Consider the following 26372-nt stretch of genomic DNA (forward strand, 5'->3'; position numbering starts at 1 on the left):
AGGTTTGATCGAAAATTATCAGTTGTATAGGCTGCAGGTTCTGATGTTACTAAAAAATGAGATGAATTTAACCAAAAAAATATAAAGATTAAGAAAATAAAAAATACTGCTGTTCAGATCCAAAGTAATGTAGAATAGCAAGTAATGATGATCCATAAATGATGAAAATTTGTATCTATAGAAAGCAATCTAATGGGGTCTCCTTCCTGAATGGATGTTCTTCTCCAAATGAAATTAGAAAGAATAATTGACCAAGAATTCCCTATACCATGTAGTCTTGTAGTAATAAATTGGACAGGTTCTCTATCTTGTATTGTGTCTCTCTCATGAAAATCGAATCATCATCCCTTTTCCCCATATTCTCTATCTACAAGCAAAGAACCAATAAAAGATAAATTGTAAGATTGAAAAGGGATTAGGACTAGAAGAAGTTTTAGAGGCCAATGATGTCATTTCATTAGTCTAGAAACATGATACAGACCAACTCCAATCCCCCATCATTGTGCTCTTGCAAATGTATATACATATGTACATATGAATACATACATATATATATATATATATATTATACGACCCTCGAAGTGAAAAGCATCTTTGTACCTGGCACGTGAGATCTCATGGTTGATCAGCAGCAATTTTGGGGAAGGAAGCATCTAGCATGTTCTGGAATCTGACAAATAATATTTGCATTTGAGAATACAATTGATAATATCGCAAGATATATATATATATATATATATATAGCAACTCCACACTGAATTACCTCATTTGTTTTGGTGCTGAGTGTTCTGAGGATCGTTGATCTTCAAAGGCACAATGCTTTTAGAATCAGTGCACGGGGAAAGAGGTGGGAAGGATGGAACAGACTTCAAGATAAACCTTCTGACACCAATCGATGAACTCGAGCCAAACTCTTGCTGGCGATGAGGAGGAGAAACACGCTTCTTGTTAGGAGAGGTGACTTTGACAGCACTGATAGGGGTCGGATTGTCCTTCAATATATCCGGTGTATCATCCTCGGAGACGTTTGATAATTCACCATTGCGCTCAATCATTTTCCGATATTTAGAGCCACTTATCTGAACCACGGAAACAGGGGTGTTAGGAGAACCCCGGCATTTAAGGGGCCTAATTCTTGAATAATTTGATGACTCCAAAGGATTTGGCAGGGCAGAAAGATTCTGCATTTTCTGAGGCTTGTGCCTAATTGTTGAGACTTCATGCATAGGCTCTGGTTTATCAGAAAATATGTGGTGACGGGAAGGTACCAGATCCATCATTCCCGGTGCAACTTCTGAGGTCATGTCATCATTATAAGGAATTCTGGGAGACCCTGGAGACATCATATCCTGAGGTAGAAGGGCGAGACTTGATTCCGGCGACTGGAAGTAATTTCTGGAATGGGACCACAACTCGGATCCTTCCTTGATGTGCCTAATGAGTTGAGATGCACAATTAATTTGAAACAACACGAGATATTAGATTCATTAGCATCATGCTTAAAGCTATTTAGGATTCTGGTAGAAACTAATCTTACTTGGACTGAGGTGCTGGTGTAAGAGGAGTCAAATTGTGAGGATCGGATGCTAAATTAACAGATAAAGCCTTTCCAGATGCCACAGCCTTCTCGACAGGTGATTGTTCCATTGTATCACGAGCACCTTCTTCACATACAGTGTTCCTGACTGTGATATATGCTGCGAGAAACAGGAGAATCTATATCAGACATGTCAATAGACATCCAAAATGTGCAGAACTTCAACGAGTTGGTGACAAAGGAAATTTCATTCATGTTCATGCTAATTGTTAGTTTCCAAAGAAACGTGCAAAAAGCTAAAGCAGCTAAACTTGATACAAAGATAATTCACTAAATTAGTTAGCATAAGCCACAGTATAAATATATACCATCAATCATCAACAAGATGAGGCTGTTGTAATCAGAAACAAATCCACTAACTCCAAGAATACTTGGAGAAACACATCACTCTGTAGTTTGGAAGATTTTGACTACTTGTACAAATAGTCTCTTATCGCAATAAAAAGAGCACAAACAGAATCAACATATAGTCGACGTTACTCAAACAGTAATGCCTTCTCTATGTTTTCCATATTGTGCATATTACTACACTCTGGCAGTTGATTGTTGTTATTCAACCATAGTAATTTTAAAGTCTAAAAGTTTAGAATCCAATTTTAGTAATTCAAAGTTAATCCAATAGTAATGCTTCCTCTATGTTTTCCAAAGCACGACATGTCGAAGAATAACACAAAAGGATGTGAATCTCCAAAGGGAGCTTTAGTGGGCTTTATGGCTTTAATTTCACATGGTATTCATGGGAAGCAGACATAAATAATACATTTAAGACATGCCTGCCTGGAATTTGGTAAGTTTGAATGATACTGTAAATATAGTGAAAATAAAACTCTCAACAAACCAATCTAGATGGAATTCTAAGCATCCACACTCTTGATATGAATAACACAGGTTCTTAATAAATACTATAAAGACAAGCCAAACCGGCATTTATCCATTGGTAATGAAGTAGAACATAAAAAAATATGATTAAACCTCTGGGAAGCGAAATGAAGCAATTATTGCTGCATTAGGTTTCTTAACTGAAGTAAAACTTAAAGATTGTGGTAGTCATGGTGCCAAGAGAAAGCCTTTACTCACTACTCAGATATATAACCTAATGCTGGGTCAAATAAACGATATCTCACTAAGAAAGCTAACCATGACATTTTGATGCATGACCAAAAGAGAAGAATAAAAACAATCAACTGATCAGAGTGTATTAATATGCATATTTGTAAAATCTTGAGTGGTTATTACAAAGCTTAATACTAGAACATAGTTCCAACATTAATCATCAAAATGATTCATTAGAAAGTTTTGACAGAAAACATGCTAGTAATGACATGAAGCAGCCACTCATAATAGCGTTGTAGTTGACTCATACCTTCCTTCTGGCCGAAAACATTTTGGCATCCTTCACAACGACAGCCACTTGAACAACCAACATTTGCCTTTCCCACACAGAAGATACCCATTCAAAATGAATCATTTAAATAAACAAAAGTATGATTTAGGAAAGAGAAAGAAAAAAAATACATATATACATATATTACAATTTGGAGACCAGCCAACGCTTACCTGGAAGCACTCACAGTACTTTTTGAGACACAAGGATTTTTTGCAATTGCACCCTCTTTTGTGCCTTGATGATGATGGTGTAAAATGGTTTCCTTTGTCCTGCAAAAATAGAAAGTCAATATCATCTCACAAGCACATTTCAGGTATAATTTCTTTAGGCATGATACACCATAAGCGCTTGCAACACCTCATTGATCACAACTTTAGGAGCAAATGCAAGAGGATTCCGAGATTCAATTTGCTTCCGTGTCTCAAGAACTGTAAACTCTTGTTCAGGTCGATTACAGCAACCTTGGCAAGCACAAGGACCTGCACAATATATCCCCGCTGCAAAGCAATCGCAATAACTGCAACAAAACAGGTAATTTATAGGTGAAATGGTTTGCCGCAAAACATAACTGATAACACTCTGCAGAACTTACAGCTTCAAGCAGCGACTCTTTTTACAATTGCACCGTTTGCAACCATCACCGTCACCGGAATCTGACAATTTCTTCCTAAGAAATCACAAAAAGATTAACCTTTGCACAACAAAGCAAACATAAATCTGAAGAAAACAGAATATGATTCATATGCCTGCCTTTTTTGGGGGGAACTAGACATAAACTCGTCAGAACCACCATCTATGTCGCTGTAGTTTCTCTTACTACCTAAAGTTGAGTGATCCTCCATTGGATTCAAAATATCAGAAGGTCTGACAATCAAAGCAGTACCAGAACTAGCTGCCATTGAGGAATGGATTTCATGCTGATTGTTATCAGTGCTTGCTGGAGCATGCTGTGCTTGATGAGATACTGAAGAGCTATTCGAATTATCAGATAAACTAGGGTTGGTTGAAGATATGAACTTCTTTCCCCTTACACAAAGGTTAACCTGCTGAGCTGATCGCACCCGTACAACTGCATCAGATCCAGCATTCACAATACTGTTTAGGTGCAACCCAATACCTGATGGTTTGGGAGGATTTTTGCCAGATCTAATATTTTTGGGATACAGTTCAGCACGCCTCTCATTGTGGGTACTCAATGGAACTTCCAGGAATAATGATTCCGGGACTCCAATGTCTGAAGGATTTTGAGCAAGCTGATTTGACAGTGCTTTTTGCTGGGTGTCTTCAAACTGAAGACAACGCCTACGGCGGTATAGAAAAGCCTGAATATTTGCAAAACATTAAAGGTAGAAAATAGTAAAAAAAGAAGAAAGAATTTGAAGATTTCACTAATTTAAATAGAATGTAATACAGCAAAAGTGGAAAGAAAAAACATTAATTTTTGTACATTTCCTTTCTTGCTCATTTTTAAACAGAGCTCGGAGAAAAATTTACAATTTGTAGCAGTTAAGACAATCAACAAAGTCGATTAGAAAATCTATTTCTCTTTCCAGTTAATCAAATAAATCATGAAACAGAATTTGCATCCAAAAAATGCCAAAGAAATATACAGTCCAATGTAAAATAGCTACTTGAGGAAGTAATACAATCATTATGCCTAGCAGGGTCTAGGAAAATGTTTTATTTACTCAAAATCCCATTTCAGACCTTAACCCTAAATCAAACAATCCCAGATCTTAAATAAAATAAAAATAAAAGCCTCATTTAAGAAAAGTAGCAGCAACTTCCCATGGAACATGAAATAGATGCCACAAAGGCAACATATTCCACAGGAGCCATTGTTACTCATCAGGTCTTCATAAAGAAAAGAGAATTTGCATTTAGCACATGCAAATAAATGACAAGACTATGATGCACACACGAAGAAGTTGAAGTTGCAGCAGCACTATGGAAATATATATGAGATTCAGTGATGAATAATAAAATATACATATATAATATAATAATAATAAGATGATCTATTCATTTGATCGGAACTCTCAAGCATACATACAGGTTTAAACTCATTCAAGTATCAATACTCAACACAAAGGAAGGGAGTATGGAAGTGTAAGTTGAATATGATGTTATGCACAATTCTTCTAGTAGAGCTTTATTTCATCTCTACTCAAATAAAGATTTATATAAGGCATTCACTTGATTAACACTTGGCATCCCATCATGAATATCTAAAATATTTATTCAAGAGTGTTACCTTTTGACTTTGTTGCGATAGATTGGTAACGCATTTAATGCATTATAGAAGTAGTAAAAATTATCTACTATCAATATAAGGATGTGTAAAAAGCCCTTAGCATTGAACATGAAACAATTTTTTTACACACAGAAAGTAGAGAAGGTTAAATGAGAAACTCATAAATCTACACACATAATATGAGATATATATGCATCAGTCAGGAAAAAAATAAAGACAGAAATTTGAAAAACTAAGGACAGTAATGAACAAGACACTGGAAGAAGAAAGCAAAGAATGGCTAATTAATATAAGGTTTGGGATAGTTTCTTTGGGTTCTTAAAATTCTGATTCGCAATCAGATATGATTAATGGGCTTGCATGTATAATAGGCATAGCCAAATAGAATTTATTATAATATGTTTGGTTTTGGATATATTATTGATGCTTCAGAAAAGGCAAGAAAGACCAACGATCCAAATGGACAGAAAACTTATTTTTCCTCCCTCACACTTCTCATGTACATTAACAAATATTCTAAAGCTAATTATTACTTCTCTGCAATTCTAAATATACCTTTCTACAAATATATACTCATCGCCATATGTTTATGGCTTCAAAACTAGCAATTAACCTTGTAAACTATCTCATCCTCCACTGTCACATAACTAAAGTAAACAAATTAAACAAGTGATTGCACCATTCATATACTGTTCAGATCAAGAATTCAAATTCAACCCTCAGAAAATCAACCCAAAATAGGAAACTACCTATGATAACATATAAATCATTCCACAAAAAATAATTGTTAAAACCTCATTATGTGGCCCCGATTCAGTGTATTCAACATAGTTTACATTATCTTTCTTAGTTTCCACTGATCCTGAGAGCAAATTTGAGGATTGATCCAAGGCACCAATCTGCATCACTTCTAAGCACTGAAATATCAAATAAAACAGGTTGAACGATTACTTGACGATAAAAAAGTATATATATATATATATATCAAATAAAGCGGGCCGATAAATGAATATGCAGTTTTGATATCGTACTAAATGCAATTGCTTTAGGGTATCACTGACCCGAGTTTTGGCTTTATAGTCATGATTTATCCGAACATGATCAACAGGTAACTTAGAGTTCATCTTGAGATGCGGGGCAAGTGAAGTCTCATCATCTTCCTGCTTTATATCACTCTCTATCATACTCGTATCTGTTGCTGTATTGATTATAGATAGCTCCTTTATTTCCTTAACTGTGCCCGAAGGCCCAACAGCTGTCTCACTAATTCTTTTATTGTTTTGGTTCCTGCATTTTACATCAGATTCATTCAATGCTGTTACAGCAAGTGGTGGTAGGTCAGCATTCCCGGGTTCTTTAACAGATGAATCCATCATAATGGTTGGATCAGTAGGACACGTGTCCCCATCATCGCACGTGAACAGATCAGTACATGCTTCAGGACTTCCGGTATGATCATCCATGGAGGCATGGCTATGTGAGTATTTTTCATCACAAGTAACTTCCGCAGTGGCCAACGGAACACTTTGATTTTCAGCTGCATTACTAGAAATGACATTATCCTTGCTACGCAAATCATAATCTGGAGGACGTGCCCTGAATTAAATACACCGTCAAGAAAATTTCTTAGAACACAACCCCAATTACTTGCAGGTGAAGAAAATACAGTTCCTTCAAAATGCAAAACAACTTCAACATAGTAAAACCTTTTAATAGATGTTAGCTTGTAGCGGTAACTGAGCCGGGGTGACGTGAACACAAGAGGCGGAGAATTGAGTCCCGGGAAACCTTGTGTAACTGGCGATGCCTTGACTGGCTGTATGGGAGAAAGGTTGCTAATGAAATTGAAAACAGGAGAGTCCTGACAATCAACAGAAGGAAAATGTCAGGAGCAGAAAAACAAAATCATACATCTAAGATTATAAATTACAAAATCCCACAGCCACATCTGTAAAGATTTTTCTCACAACCAACACAGTCAAATTCTCAAATGCCCAATCCATAAATGCACCATAAATTAAAACAATCAAAACGCACAACACTCGAATTGTGTAACTGAAACCCCAGCACGGCGAAAATACATCAAACCTACGCCGAATTCCCACCACAACAAACACAAGAACCGGTTAGGCAGTGTCTGCCCACGACGAAGAAAGCATAACATTTCAACATATTAAAGAATCAATCCAAGATCCGAGCCCTAGTTTACCAGAAATTCCACACAAAAATAGCAGGACCAGAAACGAACAAGCAAAACCAAAAATAAGCTTAATCCTGAGTTTCAACAACACAAATACAGACGCTATACAAACAAGCACATCGACAAGCCTCGAAAGCAAGCGAACAATCAAACAAATAAATGAGAACCGAGTGTACTTGAACAGGGGCAGCTTCAGCAGAGGTTGTCGCGGCAATTTTGCAAGATTTAGGAGTATCCATGTTCTTGAAACCCTAATGGTTCCCTCCCAGCCTGCTCAGCAGCAGCCACTGCATATATGTATGTGTTTGGTTTTTTAATCCCTCCATAAATGCGGTTTTACTTGCTGGAGGCGAGTGGAGTGTGTCTCCAATCAATGTTGTGACTTGTGACGATGATATTCATATCGCATTTCCTTACGTGTAATTTATCAAATAATAATAATAATAATACACTGTGGATTTTATTTTTATTTAATATTTTAATTTAAAATGTTTTTTTAATGTAAATTATAAAAAATTTTATAGTAACGTATACTCCTTCGTAACGGATACTTATACTAAACTTATACATAATATATATATATAATATTTTATTTATTGATAATTTTATTCTCTTATTTTAACAAATAATATAAAATTTATCATTATATTTTATACTCACCTACTACTTTTTTTATTAATTTTTGAATAAATTTTTTATAACGCTCAACCATTCCTTTTACCCACTTTATTTTTACATATTTGACAAATTTAAGGGTATTGTAAAAAAATTTTAAAATTAATTTTAAAAAATGGATAACTAAAAATACAGTTTCAAATCAATTATAATTTATTAAAGTAAAATTAATAAATTATAAATAGATAAAAATTATTTTAAAATATTCCATAAATATATATCTGTATCATGTAAAATAATTGTTTCAATTAAAAATTTGAATATTTAAACCTCAAACTCTAAATTAAAATTTCACGAACATATACAAATAGCATATATGTAAAGAATTTGCAACCCGACCAACCAAAGTCTATGTTTTAATTTTATACTAGTATTTGCAAAATATATATATATATATATATTTGGTCTATTTGGTTTGAGATTTTAAATTTTGATTAGTTTTTTATTTGTAAAAATTGAAATTGGAATCAAATAAAATTAAAAAATTTTCAAAACAAAATTAGTTTGATTACGTCAAACAAATGCTCAAAATTATAATATTATTTATTAATATATAATTTTTATTTTTTTTAATTTGATATTTTTTATTAATCAAAATTAAAAAATTAAAAATCATAATCTAACTGAAATTAAAATTTATAAATTCGATTTTAAACTAAATCAAATCAATTAATCTAGCTGTCCGAACTTTTTTTTTTTGATTTATTATTTAAATTTAATATTAAAGGAATGTATAAATGAAAGTGCTTCTTAATTCTCCTTCCAAAATATTATTGTAAAATAAAATTTTAAATAAATGAAATTTAAATATGTTAAAAGTGAATTGAATAAAAAATGAACAATGGGAAAATGGATGCGTAGGGTACTTTGGGTAGGGTTTTACAGAAGAAAAAATACGAAAAAGAAAAAAGATATTCGGTCTTCCACCCGGCGCAGCATCGAAGACGAAGATGAAGCTGAAGGTGTTGGAAAGCCATCTTGGATCACTGCAGCAATTCGGAAATGCAAAGGTCTCTCTTTCCTTTCCTTCGAGCATTTCTTTTGTTGGAATTTCCTTTTTGTTTTCTGCATAGTTATTTATGTGCTGTGGAATCCTCTTCAGATTGAATTGGAACAATATCCAACGGGGCCGCATATCGCATCTCGGATGCTTTACACTGTAAAATTTCTATATTCCGTTGCTTCTTTTTTCAATTGTACCATCTTCTCGTCTGTTGCTGCTGCTGTGTGAGTTGTGTGTGTGTGTGTGTCTGCACTTTTTGAATGACGCGAATGCTTCTCTATACGGGTGCTAAAAGGCTGTTATTATCAGGCGGAAAATTCTTTTGGGGATGTGAGCGGTAAGGTAGTGGCTGATTTTGGGTGTGGTTGTGGAACTCTTGGGTTGGCTGCTGGACTTTTGGATGGAGGGTGAGTAGGTGTGGTTCTCTCCGGTCTGATTCTTGTTTGGGTTATGGAATTTTGTTCTATCAAATGTGGCGTTGTTGATGATGCTAGTATTGTTTGATCAGCCATGTTATTGGATTTGATATCGATGCAGAGTCGATCGAAATTGCATCCTCTAATGCAGATGAACTAGAGGTACTTTTTGTTTGCATTTGCATTGAAAGGGTTTATGTGAAAATGTTCTGAGAATTTTACATTTAAAGCTGGAAACTGGAGAAAAGAACATTTTGTGCTTAAATTTCTCAGTTTAATTGATTTTTTTTTTTTTTTGGATTTGGTCGTGGATATCATGATGTGACTTGATTCCATTTGGTGTTCGAGATTATGAAATGTTGTTTGATTATTGTCTACTATGTGATGAATTCCTGTTTGCAGATAGACATGGATTTTGTTCAATGTGATATCCGGAATTTAAAATTATCAGGTAATATGTCTTCTTTGTCACGCTAGATGTATCTTCAGAATGCAAGGTGATATGATGGACTCCTACAGAATATTATGAGATTTCATAAAGTCAACAAGCTCCTAAAATGTCTAATCATAAATATGTCCTTATTTCCTGTTATATGTGCACATTTCGGTTTCGTGGCAAAGTTAAATGTTGACTGCTTCTTTCACTTTTGAAGATCAAACTATTGACACCGTTGTAATGAATCCTCCATTTGGAACAAGAAAGAAAGGGGCTGACATGGAGTTTCTCTCTATGGCTTTGAAGGTACTGCAAGAGCTACAGTGTAGTTTGTGCTGTTTTAATGAATGTATAACGTGTTATTTCCCTTGTTGAATTGTTTTTTATTCATCTTGTAATTAATTGATGTGGCAGGTTGCTTCTCAAGCTGTTTATTCACTGCACAAGACTACAACAAGAGAGGTAACTTGGGATCTTATACAGCGTTTATTACTTTTGGCTTTGAATGTCCCTTATGTATTCTATTAATTGAAAATATCATTTTAATTGATAAGTTGTCTAATTGGTGTGATGTTTTGGTTTGTGTTTTGATGTTTTTGAGGTAAAATATATGTTTGATATGATGTTTTGTATGAAAAAATGAGTGTTGGATATGATATTCTTTTTAGGGAACTTGAAACCTTAGATAGTGAAAAAAAAAGACACCAAATGGAAAATGAGTGTTGTATGTTATACAGCGCGTATTACTTTTTGTTTTTAGCATCCCTTTATAGATTCTATTAACTGTAAATATGGTTTTAATTGATAGGTTGCCTAATTGGTGTGATGTTTTAGTTGTGTTCTTAATGTTTTTGAGGTAAAAATATAATTGTTGAACATGATGTTTTGTATGAAAAATGAGTGTTGGGCGTGAATGTGATATTTGTTTAGGGAATTGGAAGATTGAATAGTGAAAAAAATAAGAAATAAAAAGAAACACCAAAAATGAATCCTTCCAGTATCTTTCCTCCACTTATGTTGACATATTTTAAATATGTTTTTATCATCATAAATGATAGTCTTTCTTTCTCTAAATCAAATCAAAATTACCTTTTCCCATTTTATAATTTTTGTGGATATTACCTTATGTCGGTCTCTTGTGATTCTCTTTTTGAGGCTAATGGTAGTTTTCTTCTCACGAAAATATTTAATATTTCCCTCAACATCATCTAAGTTACCGATTGAGGGATTGGGAGGAGGAATAATTCACATTGTTCTTTATGCTTACATGAAATGACACTTATTTTTTTCCTTTTAAATATTTAATTGATCTTTATTTTCTACTCATCCAGATCAAGCATTATCGAACGATATAACTGTGGAGGAATATTTTTATTTTTTCCCTATTCTTATCTCATTCCTTTCCATGGAATAAGGCATAAAACTTTTTACCTAAACCAAAATCTTCCAAGGGATCTTTAGCAACTACATTCCTTGAAAGAAAAACAAACATAACTATATGAAGTTATTTGTTATAGAATTCGATCTTTTTTAGGACTTTTCAACTGCTAAAAGTGAAAATTACAGTGGAACTACCGAAGATATGCATAAAGATTACACATTGCATATTGTGATCTTCTATGGCAATCAGTGCAAGATGTCAATGCTATTTTCATACTGTAAATTTATTACTGCAGCACATCAAAAGAACTGCCCTGAGAGACTATAATGCTAGCAGCGCCGATGTTCTCTGTGAGGTACGCGAACTTGGTTTTATATTTCAATGGGCATTTCAAAGCATCAATATTTTATTTTAATTTATTCATGACTGTAGCTTCGGTTCGATGTACCCCAACTCTACAAATTTCACAAGAAAAAGGAGGTTGATATCGCTGTGGACCTTTGGAGATTTGTCCCGAAAAGCCGTCCAGGTATGCATTCATAGCATTACAGTTTGAGATAGAGACTGGAAATCCTATGACCTACATTTGTGTTTGATTTGTATTTGCTTTTATGGTTTTGGAAAAATATTGGTTCATGAAGGGAGAAAACATGGAAATCAATTTGACATATTAAAAAAAATAAATAAATAAAAGAACAAAGAATGAGTAATTAATTGATAGATAGATGCAAGGACAAAAAATGTTTTTAAGTTAGATGTATATATGAGTATTATGTTTCAGTTAGATGTATTATTAGTTTATATTTGTATTATATTAAAATATTACATTTTTATAAGATAATGGAAGGTATATTATGGACAGACCTATGTATCAGACAAACACGGCCGTGTTTTTCGCCGGTATATGGCCATGTTTGTAATGGGTTAAGTTTTTTTAAAACTCAAATCGGTCGAACATTAAAGCGGCTGCGGACGACAACGGAAAATGTTTGAGAGAGAGAAGAATAATGGGAAAGAAAAAGTAGTTATTCCAATACCCGTCGATACAAAAGCCTGAATACTTAGGGTGTGTTTGTTCGGGGGTTTGGAGTTGGAATTAGGATTTGAACAGTAAATAAAAAATAGAGATGAATATTGTATTTAAAATTCAATCTCCAAACAAACACACTATAGTCAATTTTTTTCAAAACAAAATAAAAAGCCCTTCGAGTCCATCCATAAGGCCATCGAAAAATGAGCCAGTATGTGCTCTAAACACATCCAATATTGGTGAGTGAGTAACTCACTATTTGGCCCATTAAGAGTTGTTTGTTTTGAAATTTGATTGTAAATTAAAATTTTAAATTAAATGATTGACGAAACATAAATATATATTAATATAAAATTAATTTTTAATATAATATAAAGTTATAAAAAAATATTAATTTTGATAAATTTTTTTAATTTTTTTATAAATAGTAAAAATCTTATAAAAAATAAAAAATAAAAAAAAACAAGCAAACTTTAGTCTTTATTTTTTTCATCGGCCAAAGAGGTACGCAAAAAATATATCTTGTTTTACTTTTTTTTTACATATATTGTGTTTTAATTTGAAGTCGATATCTTGATCTACATTATTTCATTTAAACTTGTTTTCTTAAGAATAATCTTTAAATGTAGATAAATAGTACTTAGCTATTCTCTTGTGGATGTGATTTCTTTTAATTTATATATTAAATATATATATTAAAGAATAATTTTTAATAATACAAATTATGTTTTTAGTTTAATTAATTAATTAATTAATTATTTTATTATAATATTTTTAATAAAATATATAAATTTTAATATATGCCGAATCCAGTTTCGAGTCCAATTTTAAGTTAAATTTTAAAAATTGTAAAATATTTTTCGGATCTGTGGGACCCATCGAGCCTTCGTGGGTATTGGCCGGATCGAGTTGGGTCCGTGTATAATCGGGTCCGATTCGGATCTATTCGGGTCGGGTCCAGCGGAATCCGACCCATACACGACCCATTGAAAAATGATTCCGGGTCATTCGACCCGGTTCATACTAAGAGTTCCACCCTATGTCCTAAACTTGTCGGGTTTTGCCCGACCCAATTCCTACCTTATTTAATATTTGTACAGTTGCGTCGGGGAATTACTTGTAAGATGCAACACTTTAATGATATATATAATTACTATGTAACAAATAAAAATTTAAAAATAAAAACACGAAAAAATTAACGTATGTATCGATCTCTTAGCTTGTTCTTCCTTATCCTTTTGCTTTTTTCACACTGATATATGACAGATGCCCTCTCTTTACCCCTCCCCAAGACAACATATTTGATAGTATGTCTTAAAAATTTATTTGTAAGTAATGGATTATATATATATATATATATTTGCCTTTTTCCATTTTTTTTTTTTTGTTTTTTTTTTAAGTTTTTATGAATGTGTGTGTTTCTAGAGGAATGGATTGAGATGGATTCATTGAATGATGGGTTTATGAGGAAATTAATTAGAAACGAGATATGTAGATTAATCATACATGAAAATAAAAAAATTAAAAAAAATGACAGCAAAAAAGGGGCATAGGAGAAAAAGAAAAGAAAAGAAAATTTAAAATAAATAAAAATGAAAATAAAAAGAGGTATGGTCAAAATAGGCCTCGAAGACTACTACTCATTGTCTTCGATCCTTACTTCATCTTCTTCATCGAAACCTCCTGTCGTTGTCACTTTTGAACACCTAATTCTTGAATATATATATATATATATATATATGTTCGAATATCCAAAACCCTATTTAATTAATCTTACCCCAAAAGAAGAATCTTTCTGATAATGTTTTAATTAATTAATTCTGTGTACTTAGATTTTGATATAGAGGACAAAACGTCGTTGTACTTAAGTCTTGGAAATAATACTACAAATATTTAATTATTATTATAGATATTGTCGAAATCTGACACACACGAGTGGTCACCTGCACTAATCATTGCAAGAAATACGTACATATTTTATGTATATATATATATATATCTTAGGATTGATTATTAATTTATTAATTATTTAATAATAGCTTAATTAGAATTAATTGTTAGCAATTAGTAGTGTTGGAAAAACGACAAATTAGTCGACAATGGTTTAAAGTGGTTTGAGCACTTTTGTCTTGTTCTTCATTTGCCCTTTTTATTTATTATTATTATTATTATTATTATTAATTAGCTCAATCCTATTCCTCTGCTAAGTACAAATTAAAGCAAGGAATATTCAAAAGTGAAAAATAAAAAAATAAAATTGATTTTGGATTAGTTTGAATAGTAGTTCTTGAGAATAATTAAATTAAACCCCAGAATTTCTTGGGAAGTGTAGCCATGAAACTGACTGACTGACTGACTGAGTGACTGACATCAAAAGAGCAGCTGCTGCAGATTTACATATTTGATGACTTAACTTTATCAAATTTCACAAATTTATTCCTTCTTTTACTGATTCGTAGTTCGAAGTAAACAATAAGACAAAATAAATTTTATTTTTGGAAAAAGAACCCTCCTCGAAGACTGCCTCGATTTTTGCATTCTTGATTTTCATATATATATATATTGAAACCCCAGTTCTTGCAATGTGCCATCAGCTCTACTCTACCTTAATTAAACGTAAATGTAAGAACTTATTTGTGCAATTGTTGTGTATACATATATATATATATATTGATTTGATTTTGATTTTGATTTTGATTGATTGATTTTGATTTTGATTTTGTAGAAAATATATAAATATTTGGATCGAGAAAAGATGAACAGGCCAGGAGATTGGAACTGCAGGGCTTGCCACCACCTGAATTTCCAGCGGAGGGAGTCGTGCCAGCGCTGCGGGGACCCACGGCCGCCGGCCGGCGACTTCTACGGCGGCAGGGGGATCGCCGGCGCATCGGCGTTCCCGTTCACCGGACCCGACGTCCGCCCCGGAGACTGGTACTGCGCACTGCCCAACTGCGGCGCCCATAACTTCGCCAGCCGCTCCAGCTGCTTCAAATGCGGCGTCGCCAAGGATGAACTCGCCGCCGCCGGCGACGCCGAGGCGTCGCGCCACCGTGGACTCAGATTCGGAGGCGGAGGCAGCCGCTCTGGTTGGAAATCCGGCGACTGGATTTGCTCGAGGTAAACTTTTTTTTTTTAAGAAAAATATTATATTTTATTAAAAAATCTATGCTAAATTCCACAAATTCTACACAAGATTCGACGAAATTGGCCACAAATTTCTCGTGTTTAAAATTGCGTCAAACGACTTCACAAACTCCGCTTTTAACCCATCCGCTGTTTTTATTTAAAAATATTTGACCTAAATGCTAATTTCAATTTCTAAATCTCTAAAATTATAAATATACTTATTTTTCTTATATTTAGCCTTAAAAAAATAGTAAAAATAAACTGTTGTAATAAAAGTAACTAATTTTTTTAGTATATTTACTACTCCCTCCGTCCCACTTACCATATCTGCTATACTGTAGACATTGTATTTTAGGAGGGATGTAATTAGTAGATAATTAAGAATATATTAGTGAAAATAATTATCTTATAATATAAATAATTATAAATTAAGATAAAAATTACTAATTAGTTTAATTAAAATTTAAAAAAATAAATTAAAAAATTTAAAATGAGATAAAAATGTGTAATAATTTTTCAAAAAGGAAAGTGATATGGTATGTGAGACGGACAGAAACGGCAACGGGGACATGGTATGTGGGACGGAGGGAGTATTTTTTAGAAGTATAGAAAATTTGGCGCAATTTTATAAAATTACGTGTAAATTTTGTGCAATTTAACCCAAAATCTATTCTTTATATGAATTTTAAATTTTTATTAATAAAAATTTAAAATTTTGAATGTGAAATTTATTCACGAAAAGCGAACTAAAAGTACAACAAATGTACCTCACATTATATTAAGAAGAAATTTTGATATATATAAAATTTTATTTCAATTAATTAGATTAGATTATTGAATTATGTATATAGGACTTAATTTAATTAAATGTAATGTTACAGGAAGGAGTGTAACGAGCACAATTTCGCGAGCCGGACTGAGTGCTTTAAGTGCAGTGCACCGAAGGAGCCCACCAACCAATCGCCATTTTAATGGAAATTTCTATATTTTTTGGTAACCAAATTAATTTATTAAATTTTATTTAAATGATCTATTATTATTATTTATTTATTTTTTTTTTCTCTAATTGTTAATTAATTAATTAGTTAATTAATTTGTTCAGGTCTGGGCGATGGGGAAGGTGAAGGCTGAGGAAGAGGGAATGGGAATTGGGAGAACGATGGATGTGTTCTTCTTTTAATTTCATCTGCAACTTTAATTTCTCAATTTTATTTTTATTTTATTGAATGTTTTTGTGACATGGAACTGAAATCTTTGGGCTTTATTTTGGTGGTATGAATTATTATGAGGAGCTACTATTATATTCATTTGTGTCCATTTAATTTTTATTTCATCTTCCTGGGATTTAAATTAACTTTTATATAGTATATATTATTTGCATTTTTGTGATTTTAAATATATATGTATGAATACATTATGTCACATAAATATTGAACAATTATAGCACAATAATCGTACGCTGTCCACATTTTATCAAATTCATTATTAAATAAATGTTATGAAACATAAGTTTTTGAAAAATAAAAAATTAATATATTTTCTAAACAGAAGTAAGGATTTTAAATTAAACAGTAGAAAAGTTACTGTGAAGTACTGTGATAGGCACTTGTTATCAATTCCTTTGATAGCTTTTTTTAAAATAGAAAACATCGATTAGTGGGCCAGTCTGTCTGCTTGGGCCCAATTCTGTAAATTGGAAGCCCAATTTTACAAGTAAGCCCACGGGCCCATTTAATATATAATCAAGGAAAAGTTTGACAGCAGCAATAATTAATTAACTAAGCTAGTAGAGTGTAGTGCAGTAATGGTGATTGATTAAATTAGGGTTTTCAATTTGGGGATTTTGATTAAATCAAGTACGCAGTAGTGGGTATTGGTGATGGTGGGGAGAAGATCAAATCAGAACCTTTCCTGCAGATTAGGCTGCATTGGCTGGACACGGAAGGCGAAAGGCATCTGAGCTTCATAGTCTGCAACTCCGGCGGCAGCCACGGCGGCGTTGTGATCATGATGATGATGATGATGATCGTACACTCCTTGCCCAGTTTCCAAAACGTTCTCATCCATCCCGTCCAGATGCAGCTGACGCTGTTCATAATTTCATTTTCACCTCAATCAACAATCAATGTAATGATATGAAATTCTAAATGTGATGAATTAGTGAAGTGTGATTACCAGCTTGAATTGGAGGTTCTGATTCTCCTCTACAATCATTTCATTCTGAAAATAAAATTCATTTGCAAGAATTGTTATTTTACATTTTTCAAGTGTATAAAATATATATATATATAAATGTATTTACATGTTTTCTGATCATTCGGACAAACTCCATCTGTCAAAGTTCAAAACAAGAAAACAATTACCAATTATCAGTTATGTTCTTCATTATCCCATTATATCAGGAAAAATAAAATAAGATCGAATGTATCGGGACCTGCTTCGACTTGAGAACCGACATGCCATTTTCGAGAGCTTCCTCTAATACCATAAGCTCTTTGTGATTAAGAGTTGAGATGTCTTCACCTTTCAGATGCCTAAAATCAAAAAAGATGATTTAAACTAAGACTAACTAATAGCAGTCAATAATAAGAAGATCAAAAGAAATATTACTAGTGTTTTGAAATAAAAGACCATAACCTGAGCTCAATCTGCATGCTGTCATTCTCTTTCTTGATTCTGTGAATTTCATTGTCCAGATGCTGTAACATCATCAGACAAATCAAAAGTACATAAAATTAAAGGTAATAATTCCAAGTATAGCTAGTAGTATTTTAAATGATATTTTTATATTATTATTGTTATTGTTACTATTATTAACCAATAGGTTAAGAAGCTCAACAAGTCATTTCTGTACAAAGGGATGACTCCAAGTCTCCAACAAATTCTTTTTTTTTCTTTTTTTTTTTTGGGAAGATGAAACTTCTTTCATTAATTTTTGCAACCAAAGGAAAGTGAGAGAAGACAATTTTTTACCAGATCTATAAAATCCCTTGACACTTTGTGTGAGTGTTATCATGAGAAAAGACTTGAGGTTATTTATTTACTTAAAAAAAAAAAAAAAAAACTTAGGAACAGGGAAAAAGGGAAGAGTGAAGCCTCATAGATCTAGAGAGAGAAGCACACATACTATATAGAGATCTCCATAGAATTCACTCTTTCAGCCATTTTAGCATACTTTAAGCAAAACCATGTTGACCTTAAGAGGTTGTGTCTTCAGACCGGTTAACACAGTAAAAGGAAATTCTTGAATATGCTAGGGCTAAATATTCAGAGATCTAGAGAGAGAGAGAGAGAGAGAGAGAGAGAGAGAAAGAACCTCATGCTTTGCATCCCAAAGTCTCTTCCCAGACAGCTTGTGGTACTGATCCAACATATCTACCAATCTTTATCCATGAAAACCCAAAACAAAAAATTAAATAATTAAAAATACAAGAACCATGGAAACCCTAGTTCTTGTACAAGGTTGAAATAAAGGTAGATCTAATCATCATCATCATCATCATCATCATCATATATATATATACATACGTGGTAGAAGGAGTGCAGAATTCATGCATCTTGCCAGAACTAGCAAAGATGATGACAGAAACTTGGGCATCGCAGAGAACACTAATCTCCTTGGCCTTCTTCATGATCCCATTTCTTCTTTTTGAGTATGTTACCTGTCTATTGCTTGAGTTCTCTATTCTCTTGATCTCTATCTTCCCTCTCCCCATCTTCTTCTTCTTCTTCTTCTTCTTCTTCTTCTCTCTCTCTCTACTTTTCCCCCAAAGAGATGTATCTAAAAACTGGGATAAGAACGAGTGGTTGAGTGTTTGAAATGATATTTTCTATTGTGGGAATGAGGACCAAGAAACTTTCGGAAGCCCCAACCAAAGATGTACATATACAGATGGAATACTATACACACATATACATACACACATATACATACATATATATACATATGTATTTATATGATAGTAATTAATAATATGAATTACTGATGTTTAATTTGGAGTTCCCATTTTGTGACCTTTTGGTTTCTCTACAATCTTTAGGCATAGCTTAATTATTCACTTCTGCAGATTTTTTTTTATGCATGGTAGGTTTGGGGTGAAATCTTTAAATTAGGGTTTGCAGATTTTGGGGGAAAGTTAGGCATTTTTGGGTTCTAAAGATTTTGTCATTCTTGTTTGTTTCTTGTGTTCGAATCTAAACCATCAAATCAAGAATCCTTCCTGCATTAAGGGTATCGATGGATTGATGGAAATGAAAGACGAGATGGGACAGAAAATTGAATAAAGTCCGATGCTTTCAATTGTTAGTTTACTCAGAAATGTCAACTCCTGATCTGATCCGTATGTTGTTATAACCAAATAATCATCCCAAAGTCAAGTTGTCGTTTTTGCTGGACCCGGTCAGGTCGGTCGGTCGGTCGGGTCGAACGTAACCAAGGGAATGCTTATTTGTGATTATTGAAAGGAAAAAAAAAAAATCATTTTTATTTTCTGGAAACTACAATAATAAATTTTTTTGATTAATAATTCAAAATGAAATTAATCGATTTTAAACAAACAATCATTTTCTCTCTTATAATATTAATTTATAGAATCATTCTTTTTAGTTCTATTAATTATTTCAAATGAGAATCATATATTTCACTAGTAATTCTTCTTCCAAACTCCACAACCTAAAATATTCAATTACTTCTTAGGCAATCCATCCAATTCAAGTAAAATCTCAAAAAGTGTAGAACACTCTGTCAAGTTCAACAAACAACATGAGTTCTAAAATAACAGCTTCAATAGGTAACAAAATCCACACATGAAAATATACATCAAACTATATCTAATTAGCTGGATCAAACTATGTCATAACACATCCGGCTTCGAAAAGGGAGACCAAGTAGAGTAGCAGTTGATGATCAAGCATGGAAACACTGTCTGATCTTGCTACTGAAAATGAATAGAAGAATTCAACACCATGCTAAAGGAATGGCACTCCAAGAAATACGGCACGAAGAGAAAGGAAGATGATGTTGAGCCAATTTACCGGCTATTGGAGCTTTTTTGAGTTGGAAACCTTTTTGGCAGCATCAGACTTCAATTTGCAGCACGCTGTGATAACTTTTCGCACAAGATTATCGATCTCTTTCTCTTTTTTATCATACACAACAAAAGAAACGAATGCGAATGGTACTCCTGCATGTCCAGATAAAAATTCGAAAGGGTAACTGAGATGAGAGATAGACAAGTAGGGTGATATGGTCACTAGTACTTTTAGCGACTCTCATAGCACAACGGCATGCCTAATATATAAATGAGTACGCCAACCATACCTATCACAAAGGCATTATTTAGTGAAACCAATCCGAGTAGGCTGAGAAACAATAGCGAGAGAGCAACCTGTTTCATAGTAGATAAAATTAGACCTGTTAGAAGATATGCCAAGGCAGAAATGTCGAATAAAACTAGACCTATTAAATTTATGAGAAAGCCAACAATGTTTTCACCTTGAGAAAGAGGATAGAGTCGTTCCCTCTACAAATCGATTTCAAATTACGAGCAGCAGTGTTCCATGTGGATGCCACTGCAAGGGCAGCCTGGCGAGATGTAGCCTCTGAGATATGGAATTTTGACTCGGGAATTTTTTGAATTTTAAATCCCAATCTGCACCAACATATAGCCAGCAGTGAGATTACTGATTATATTTGATTAGTATCATTACTAGTTTTTATTATTCCTGTATTCCAGGCAGAAATTTTCATTGAAGGCAACAATCAGGTATATAATGAAATGATAAGCAACAAAAGGTCAGGATGCATACATTTTCTGGGGTAGTCTTCCATGAATGAAAAGGAAGATGACTGAAGCTAACAAAAGCTTGGAAATTGCAGTAATGATTGTGCACCCAGTAGCTATAAAACTGAAGTAAATTGTAGCCAAGACCAACATTACTGTAAGTGTATGCTTTTTATCCCTCCAGAGTAGTGTCTCGGCCACTGCAAGTATGTAAATCCTCATAGCTTAGAAATAATGAAATTATACAAGGTGCAAGTCATATTGGATATATCGTCCATTGACTAGGTTAAAGTAGTAAAATCGATTTCAACAGGCTCATCTGCATATATGTGATTCCAGGAATCACTACACAGAAAAGGATAAATTCACAGCCCATAAGAACAACGAAAACACTGAATCAGCAAGATTATGATAACCATAAAAAAATGATATTCTAATGATACTCTATTTTTCCCTTCTTTTTGTAGTAAACAAAAAATCTATGGCATTGTGAATTGCAGACAGATCATGATCTCAATTCAACAACTAGGAATAGTTGATACAGTCGTCATCCCTATTATGACAACTATTTATCCGAACCAAATCACTAACTGCACGCTCATCCATTTATACTTTCTTATGCTCATAAATGACATCTGCAATATTGATAATAGAACTTGATTCTGCAGACACATTTTTGAGTAACTACAATCCGCATTCCTACAGTTAGACTATATGAATCTAGTAAAGAAAGATGTTTTGAATAAACGAACACATAAAACAAGTGCAATGTTCCACTGAGGAAGAAACAGATTTATAGTAGATAGAAAGATTCAGACCTCTTCCACCACCGAGAAGTATTTCTGTTTTGGATGGATCTCGTTTAATTTTGACATCAGACCTTAAGTGAGGATATGATTCGATTGTTCGTCTAAGGCCCTCCTGCACACAACCCATGAGAGAAATACTCAAAAGATATAACTACAATTACAATCTCAAACATTGTGTGAAACCGCAGATCAAGTCTCAAGCATTTGAATAGAGGAAATAAGAACAAGTTTATTTTTACAATTGATAAAAAAAATATATAAATAAAAACAAAAAAATCAAAGTTCTATAATGAGCACAACATTTGATGACAGCCTATGTGGAGTAGGAAAAACAAAAAACAAAAAAACAGAGCATTAGCATAACTTTCAAACAGGGGTATGAAGTAAATAACACATGAATGTAGCCAAACATAGAATTATCAAAGTTATTTTCTTGTTTCCAATTTCATTTCTTATTTAATAAAATTGGATACAATTAACTCAAGTGGAGTATATGTGGACCTGGAGAGGCACGATAGGAGTGTAGCCAATGAGATCGTTTGCTTTGGAACAATCAAAGGTTCTGCTGCGTGATAGAAGCCGAATTCTTGAAGGTGTCAACTGTGGCACCTTCATACCATAAGGGGCCAAAAGCTTATATATAAACTCGACAATATGGGCAATAGGCATCATGACAATGGCAGGAATCTTAATTTTTGGCCTGCAAACTATGTAAGATCAGGAATAAAGATAATTATATTGTTTGGCATATATGTGACAACAAAATCACTTGTAAAGAAAGATAATGCATTTAGGAAACACACTAAAATAATAAACAGCACAATAACAGTCTTGAATCTTTACATCCAGCCTATTCTCTCAAAACCATTGCTTTTAAATAAGTTGATTGCTGAAGAGCAATATAAAGCAACAAGAAACACAATGAGAAAATTAATTACAAAGTCATTAATAAGCCAGTAGTGATACTGTGAAATTCTAGCTCTGGATTCAACATCAGCTAATACCTTCAATTCAAGTTTGAAAAAAAAATATGAAAGAGTGCCAAAAAGAATCCCAAGTTTGATAGGTCATAATAAAAATACTGATAAATATGTATCCTCTTTATGCATGATGAGTTCCGGGTTGCAACAAAATGAAATACCTTTCATAGCCAAGACCTTCAAGAATGAGAGACATAAACTCCCAAAATTTAATTGGTTCCATATTGGTAATGAAGTATGCCTGCATATGCAATTTGTGAGTGAAATGTTAATGTGCCTTTCATTTAAAGCAGGGTTAAAAATCAATGTAAGACAAATGCGACCGTATGTTAAAATCTAATAAGAGATTCCATATAAAATACAGAAGAAACAGATAAAAGCATGTCAATGTAGATTTGTCCCAATCTCAATCCAATGCATAAACAGCTAGATACAATTTTGATATCACTGAACACACTGGTAAAAAACATAGAGTGACAAGAATTATATACCAAGATCAAGGGGGCAGTGGCAACAAGGAATATAAGGAAACTTGCTCTGAAGAGATGACAATTTTTTTTTTTAATTTTTTATGAACTGAAATTGGCTGATTCCAAGACTTACCTATAAGCCAGCTTTTTAAGTAGTGTTTTCATATCCAAACAAATCAATTAATAGTGCAGCACAAAATTCCTATTTCCAAACAGTAGTAGAAGCCAGAAGATGATATACAACACAGGAAGAACACATTGAAACCCAATTAATGAGCAAATCCGACTACTGTGTTTTTTAAGATCACCCGAAAGATCGACACATTTGAGAGCCAAAAGCTTCACTTGGTACAGAATCAGGTCTTGCATATTGCATAAACTTTAAGACTATAGCCATTTAATCTAGATTAAATCTGAAATTGTATATGGACACCACATTGCAGTAAGAGGATGACAAAACCTGTCCAGAAGCTTTTTCTGATACTTTCCCTCCAGATGCTAAAGCTCGCTCAGCACATACATGAGCATGTGCAACATTCTCAACATAAGTGAAATCGTACATGTTGTTGCCTTTTCCAATGATGAACTATACATTTGCAAAGTGACATGTCAGAATACAAGTCCACAAATCTTAGAATCTAAAGCAATTGGAGATGTATAGAGAATAATCCATTTGAAGACAAACATTCCAATTCATTACTACCTTTGATTTCCCTGCCCTTGCTGCATCAACTAATGATGGAACGAGCAACTTATCACCAGGGCCAAATATGCTGCTAGGTCTAATGCAGCATGTAAGAAGACCATTTGCACCATTTGATTGCATAACTAGGGCTTCTCCTTTGGCTTTTGTGGCTGAATATGAATCATTGTGCTGTAAAAGAAAAAAAAAAGGATCTAAGTATTTAATTGAAGTGGTTGGACACAGTTAAAGAAAGATGCATTTGAGACTTTGAATTTCATTCAAGCAGAATTTCTACACAAACACTAGGTCTTGCTTATGAACCACAGAAATATCTAAAATAAAGTGGAATATAATCAAATTACTATAATGAGACATACAGAGAATTTCAAATGAGAAACGTTACTAAACAAGCTGCACAACTACAGTAACAGCTACCTAACATTCAATACCTTAGCAGGATAAGGCAATGATTCATTTCCATTTAATATTTCATGAACTCCATCAAATACCACACTTGGTGAGCTGGTATATACTAGTCGTTTCACTTTCAACTCAGTGCATGCATCGATGATGTTCTGGGTGCCTGTACGCCATAGACATGGCATCATCAACAAAATGAAGGATATTACCGTTGCTAAGGCAAAGAAAGATAGGTAAAAAGTTCAGGAACACAAAAACAAGATCACATGTGTTTTACTCAGTCTCAGAATGCCCAAACCTAACCTTGTACATTGACAGAATGGTGCAGATGATAGTTATTTATGGAGGAATCAGGGGCAGCCATATGAAACACAACCTCAGCCCCTTGGCATGCTGCAACAATAAAAGATAAAACCTTACATGTTAACAACGTACTGATCAATCAACATCCATTAATAAGTCAATCAACTCTCTAAACCCAGTGAGCTTCTATTCTAGAATTAAAATGAAGTAGTGGAAGAGATAAACATGTTCAGCAGATAATAAAGCAGTATCCTAAAGTGCACTAAAGGGCTTCTCTAAGGCACAAAGATAGCTTTATTGATTTAAGTATAAACCAGTTAGGTTAAGTTCTTAGAATCAACAACGGATATGAAGAAACAAAAATATACAAATCATCCATGAACAAAATCACAATCAACTTTCAACAGGAAGCAATCCAAACTAGATTCTACAGCGCCATTGGCTATGCACTACTGATTTGCTCCCCCAACAAACAATTGATGTACGAAAATGAAAAGGAAGCAATTTCAACTACTGTTGCAGTGTTCTACACCTCAAGCCATTAAATATAACAAAGACAAGACCTTTCAGCACTTGCGATTTGTCACGAAGATCTGTAGACACGTATTCTGCTCGGCCAGATATTAGAGCTTCTCCAAGAACTCCATTCTCCTCTCCAGCTTCAAGCTTAATCGTGGAGCCCAAATCAGCGATACGCACCGAATACATGCCGTATTTGATTAGCATTACCACCAGATGCCGCGCCGCGAAACCTCTGCCGCCGGTCACCACGCACCACCGCTCCTCCCCGCCCATTCCTCAAATGTATTAAACACTTCCGGCAATGTGCCACAATATCAGCGGAAAAAGCGCACGAACTGTATCTGTGAATGAAAATTAAAACCCGCGAATCAACGGATGAGCGCCCACTCGAATCACGATTGCTGATTAGCGAGCTAATAAAATAGCATTGCAGAAATTGTTGGAAATGTTTATCGCAGATCTTGGACTGGATGGGGAAGAAAGATGAATTAGATTGGTGTGATTATGGAACAGAGTAAAGTCATAAAAATGAAATACACATGCTACTGATCACTCTACTTCTTAGAACCCTAGTATTACTATTGAAAATTAATTTCATGTTTGTTTAGGAATTTGGTGTGTTTTTCTCAAACAAAAATTTTCAATTTTTACTATCTAGATTTTTGTTTTTTGAAATTTTTTTTTTTTTAAATAAAAATATTTAATCAAATATTATTTTAATATTAAATTTATATGATAAACAAATGACACTTAGAAAGTATAATTTGAAAAAATAGAAATAATTTTATTATAAAGTAAAAACTATATTATATGACAATTGTTACAGAGTGAGGACTAAGAGTGTGTTTGTTTGGGATTTTCTCTAAAATTTACTGTTAATCTCATTTTATTA

The 26372-nt window shown here is 33.5% G+C and overlaps 5 protein-coding genes across 9 annotated transcripts; 2 read left to right on the forward strand and 3 right to left on the reverse strand.

Moving 5' to 3' along the window:
• Window positions 1-112: 112 nt before the first annotated feature.
• Window positions 113-7799, reverse strand: LOC127255440 (CRC domain-containing protein TSO1-like). 3 transcript variants are annotated; one of them, XM_051280957.1, is made up of 14 exons: window positions 7615-7799; window positions 6945-7099; window positions 6300-6834; window positions 6033-6155; window positions 3735-4306; window positions 3577-3651; window positions 3342-3501; window positions 3155-3253; window positions 2961-3027; window positions 1538-1697; window positions 1269-1434; window positions 764-1079; window positions 601-670; window positions 113-367 (listed from the first exon to the last, which is right to left on the reverse strand). In XM_051280957.1, exons 1-12 carry the CDS (start codon window positions 7675-7677, stop codon window positions 765-767), a joined length of 2490 nt encoding a protein of 829 aa, XP_051136914.1. In that variant the 5' UTR covers window positions 7678-7799; the 3' UTR covers window positions 113-367; window positions 601-670; window position 764. The 3 variants fall into 3 exon arrangements, with proteins under 3 accessions (XP_051136914.1, XP_051136912.1, XP_051136911.1); XM_051280955.1 differs by having other exon boundaries at window positions 764-1434; window positions 6075-6155; window positions 7615-7798; XM_051280954.1 differs by having other exon boundaries at window positions 764-1434; window positions 7615-7798.
• Window positions 7800-8969: 1170 nt separating this feature from the next.
• On the forward strand, window positions 8970-11989 carry LOC127255411 (uncharacterized). The gene is made up of 9 exons (XM_051280923.1): window positions 8970-9123; window positions 9216-9272; window positions 9426-9523; window positions 9625-9694; window positions 9935-9983; window positions 10186-10274; window positions 10383-10430; window positions 11645-11704; window positions 11782-11989. The coding sequence occupies exons 1-9, from the start codon at window positions 9064-9066 to the stop codon at window positions 11890-11892; spliced, it is 642 nt and encodes a 213-aa protein (XP_051136880.1). The 5' UTR covers window positions 8970-9063; the 3' UTR covers window positions 11893-11989.
• Window positions 11990-14918: 2929 nt separating this feature from the next.
• LOC127255804 (uncharacterized) lies at window positions 14919-16834 on the forward strand. The gene is made up of 4 exons (XM_051281543.1): window positions 14919-15001; window positions 15105-15499; window positions 16390-16501; window positions 16611-16834. Exons 2-3 carry the CDS (start codon window positions 15135-15137, stop codon window positions 16478-16480), a joined length of 456 nt encoding a protein of 151 aa, XP_051137500.1. The 5' UTR covers window positions 14919-15001; window positions 15105-15134; the 3' UTR covers window positions 16481-16501; window positions 16611-16834.
• Window positions 16835-17113: 279 nt separating this feature from the next.
• LOC127255746 (floral homeotic protein GLOBOSA) lies at window positions 17114-19378 on the reverse strand. Its single transcript, XM_051281462.1, has 7 exons — window positions 19037-19378; window positions 18825-18891; window positions 18146-18207; window positions 17943-18042; window positions 17811-17840; window positions 17684-17728; window positions 17114-17596 (listed from the first exon to the last, which is right to left on the reverse strand). The coding sequence occupies exons 1-7, from the start codon at window positions 19222-19224 to the stop codon at window positions 17408-17410; spliced, it is 681 nt and encodes a 226-aa protein (XP_051137419.1). The 5' UTR covers window positions 19225-19378; the 3' UTR covers window positions 17114-17407.
• An 819-nt stretch (window positions 19379-20197) lies between these two features.
• On the reverse strand, window positions 20198-26021 carry LOC127256008 (3beta-hydroxysteroid-dehydrogenase/decarboxylase-like). Of its 3 annotated transcripts, none has more exons than XM_051281838.1 (13): window positions 25522-26021; window positions 24959-25048; window positions 24685-24818; window positions 24254-24424; window positions 24011-24136; window positions 23242-23321; window positions 22602-22800; window positions 22110-22212; window positions 21317-21491; window positions 21003-21159; window positions 20829-20895; window positions 20543-20691; window positions 20198-20442 (listed from the first exon to the last, which is right to left on the reverse strand). In XM_051281838.1, exons 1-12 carry the CDS (start codon window positions 25751-25753, stop codon window positions 20546-20548), a joined length of 1680 nt encoding a protein of 559 aa, XP_051137795.1. In that variant the 5' UTR covers window positions 25754-26021; the 3' UTR covers window positions 20198-20442; window positions 20543-20545. The 3 variants fall into 3 exon arrangements, with proteins under 3 accessions (XP_051137795.1, XP_051137794.1, XP_051137793.1); XM_051281837.1 differs by having other exon boundaries at window positions 20198-20445; XM_051281836.1 differs by having other exon boundaries at window positions 20198-20691.
• Window positions 26022-26372: the final 351 nt, after the last annotated feature.

Source organism: Andrographis paniculata, unplaced genomic scaffold (assembly GCF_009805555.1).
Source record: "Andrographis paniculata isolate CXL003 unplaced genomic scaffold, ASM980555v1 Contig54END, whole genome shotgun sequence".
Classification (NCBI taxonomy): Eukaryota; Viridiplantae; Streptophyta; class Magnoliopsida; order Lamiales; family Acanthaceae; genus Andrographis; species Andrographis paniculata.